This window comes from Saccostrea echinata, unplaced genomic scaffold (assembly GCF_033153115.1).
Source record: "Saccostrea echinata isolate AGI-Se365-2 ecotype Australia unplaced genomic scaffold, CSIRO_AGI_Sech_v1 ptg000006l, whole genome shotgun sequence".
NCBI lineage: Eukaryota > Metazoa > Mollusca > Bivalvia > Ostreida > Ostreidae > Saccostrea > Saccostrea echinata.
In genome coordinates, this window is record NW_026889755.1 from 9,706,553 (window position 1) to 9,709,918 (window position 3,366).

At 38.4% G+C, this 3,366-nt stretch overlaps 1 protein-coding gene across 1 annotated transcript; it reads right to left on the minus strand.

Annotated features, from left to right (window-relative positions):
• Positions 1 to 424: 424 nt before the first annotated feature.
• Positions 425 to 1,408, minus strand: LOC133180511 (uncharacterized). The gene has a single exon (XM_061315015.1). It carries the CDS (start codon positions 1,406 to 1,408, stop codon positions 425 to 427), a length of 984 nt encoding a protein of 327 aa, XP_061170999.1.
• Between the last annotated feature and the right edge of the window lie 1,958 nt (positions 1,409 to 3,366).

Below are 3,366 nucleotides of genomic sequence, written 5' to 3' on the forward strand. Positions count from 1 at the left end.
GGAAATGTTTTACGAATGGGTTTATACAGACTATAAGAATCTTCATTGTTTAAAAACTGTCTTATCCTTCGTCTACCAATCTTGTATTTGCCTTCCTTTTTAACAGCCTGATATAATTTTTCAGGCCCTGCATATGCCCCCGGTTTACCGGGAGTGTAGTAGAGCTCCCTCAAGTAATCCGTGTAGTCTGACATACTGGAACATACTAACGATCTCTCTTCGACAGTAACATTTTATATCATTGTAAAAAAAATACATCGCACGTTTTGAACTAGTTTATTTTGATATTGTTAGAATAAAATGATAACACAAAAATTCGATGCACAATGAATAATATATATATATATATATATATATATATATATATATATATATATATATATATATGTTACATTCATATCATTAATTATTTTAGTGTTCATTGTCATTCAAGATCACTCTCGATGGTTTCCATGTCTGGTAAATCACCCGCGTTACATTCCATTGACATGTTGTCTTGTGGGTCGTAGCCAAAGGGGGTACATTCGGGACAGCTTAACATTCCAAGTTGATTTTGATGAGACTCACTGAGCATGCAAAGTTCAACGTCCTTTAGTTCTGGAACATATTCATGCATCTCCTCGATGACATCTCTAAGTCTGACAAATTTGTTTTTGTTCAGAGTAACACCTTTCCTTGTAGGTATAGGTTCTTGAACATTTTCTGGCTTCCAGAAGTGTCTTATGTCCACTGTCGGATAGCCTGGTGATAATGAAACGAACACACCTCCACCAACATGCCACTGTGCTTCTTCATCCTCTTTTCCAGTATTGTCTATGTAGTCTTGAATATCTGGTAAAAGAGATTCAAACTTTAACCAACGGGCTAAAGGAAAGGTAACTCCCTTCTTGGTGGCAATGAAACGACCATGTGATTCTGCGAGGTGACGGATGTGAACGTAAATCTCCCCCTTGAAAGGCATGACGGTGAGGAATAGATCATTAAAGTCGTCCAAACTTATCCTACATCTTGGCTCCTGAGACTGTTGATGATCAGCTTTCTTTGATTCGTTTCTGGAACCTCCTCTTTCTTTAGTACTGACGACTAATGATCTTGCCATGGCCAGCTTCTTTTCGTACTCAGACTTTGTGTCATCATCCTTATTCATCAGGAGTCGGGATAAGTCAGCTTGATTGGCTTTCATCAATGCCGTTCTAAGCCCCATAAAAGCTCTCGAACCTCGACGTAAAATGATGCTGATCAATTTCCTGTTTTTGTCATAGCTGGTTTTCTCAGCGTCTATCTGTTGTCTCATTTCATCAGTAATTATGTTTGAGGCGTAAAGATGCCCCGCAACAGGAACAGCCATCATTTTCTTCACCAATGTTGAGTAGTTTGACTTAATCACGTCTTGATGTTTTTGCTCCATCTTTGTTGACGATAAGGATCTCACAAGGAGATTTGCTCAAGACTGATGAAAATTTTCAAAATGTTACAAGTTTATATATGATTTAAGTCACGTGGCTCGTGACTGTAGACTCCCCCATGACGTCAGTGACTGTAGACTCCCCCCATGACGTCAGTGACTGTAGACTCCCCTTAGAATGCGACTTTTCTCTAAACTGACTGTAATAATTTGATGACTGTAAAACACGCTGGCTGTATATTTTGGCATTACAGATCTTTATGGGTGTCCAGGTTTTGTGCATGAGATTGAGTTATTATTTGTAAATGTTTCTCCAGTATAGGACTTAAAATTTTTGATGCATGATTTATTCTTCTTTTAAATCGATATCTGTCCAAAGCCATGGTCATCCATTCTCCCTTCCGATCTTCATAGGGAATAAGGATGATCGTTTTTTTGTCTGAAAATTTCACAGTCTTGTCCATTATCCCTCTTCTTTGACAATTCTACATCTTATTCCTGCAACGCTTTATATATGATTCTGTGCTTTTAAAATAGATCCATCCATATGATTTACAGATGCTTTTAAGTACTGCCACTGTGTTTTACTCAAGGTAATTCCTTCATTCCCCGGTTTTCCAGACTGAAATCGTCGTATGTCAACCTGTATGGTGTCATTGGCACATATCATGGCATATACTTCGTTGGAGAGTGGGTACCGATCCACGTATGAACATGTTTTAATTACATCTTTTTTCAATGTAGGGCGTAAAACACAGTCTACTTGGGTAGGTTTTTTCTTCTCGTGTAAAACACTGACAGCGATGCACAAAGAAATAATAAGTACACTCGCAAAAAAGCTAGGTATTACAATCGCGATTTTTTTCTTCAACTTCTCTTTTAACATCCCTTTGCACTCATTACCACAATCACTTGTTAGAAGTTCCATCATTACCATTTGTTCAGCCATCTTTAAACAAAATGTTTTTGCTAGACTACTGCATTGCACATTTATATACATATGACCTCCGTGGGCGGGGTTTTGGAAAACCCCCTGATGTCAACTTGAACTGTACAAATCAGATTCTCTTAAGACCTGTGGAAAGTATTTTTTCGGCATAACCCTACGTTTCAATATGTATTCTTCAGATCCCCAGCTGTCTGCAACGTCATAACCATTTTTCATTTTTTCCTTGAAATCAACAATGCAATCTTCCTTTCTGTCAAACCATTGACTTTCTTGTAAAGTCCATTTCTTTTCATTTCTTCTTAAAGCATTCCATGCTAAAATTTTCCATTTGTACTGCTTTCCCTGAGTTGCCATCGTTATTACAAGGCAACTGAGATTTACAAGGTATTTATTCTTATTTTTTAAAAATGTCAATGACTGTAGACTCCCCATGACTGTAAAATCGTATGACCTCTAATGTTTGGAAAACCCCATGACGTCAGTGACTGTAGACTCCTTGACTGTAGACTCACTCTTTGCACTAAGGGAACCCATGAGGTCATTGACTGTAGACTCCACCCTTGACTGTGACCTCTATTTTGACCTTTGTGGGTGGGGTCTGGAAAAACCCATGACGTCATCCTGACTGTAGACTGACTGTTCTCTGTCCCCCTTACTACTAATAATGAACTTTTCCGATTTCACGAAGGACTGCATCAAGCAGGGGCAGGGCCTTCAACGGAAGAAGAAGAAATTTCTTATACCTTCCGTAAAGTAAACCAAAAAACGTATCAAACAAACAAAACCATTGATCGACATTACGTCGTGAAATTAAATTCGGACCTTGTCCGGGAAAAAAGAAGAGTGATAGATGTACAAGATAAACTTTCTAAGATGTTTGGTGCCACATTAAGAGACGCTACGCAAGATCTAAGGGCTGAAAGTGACTTTATTCGTATCATCGTACATTCAGACTCTCTGAATACACCTATTATTGTCCCTTTGCGGAAAATCGGAAATATGACACCACAGG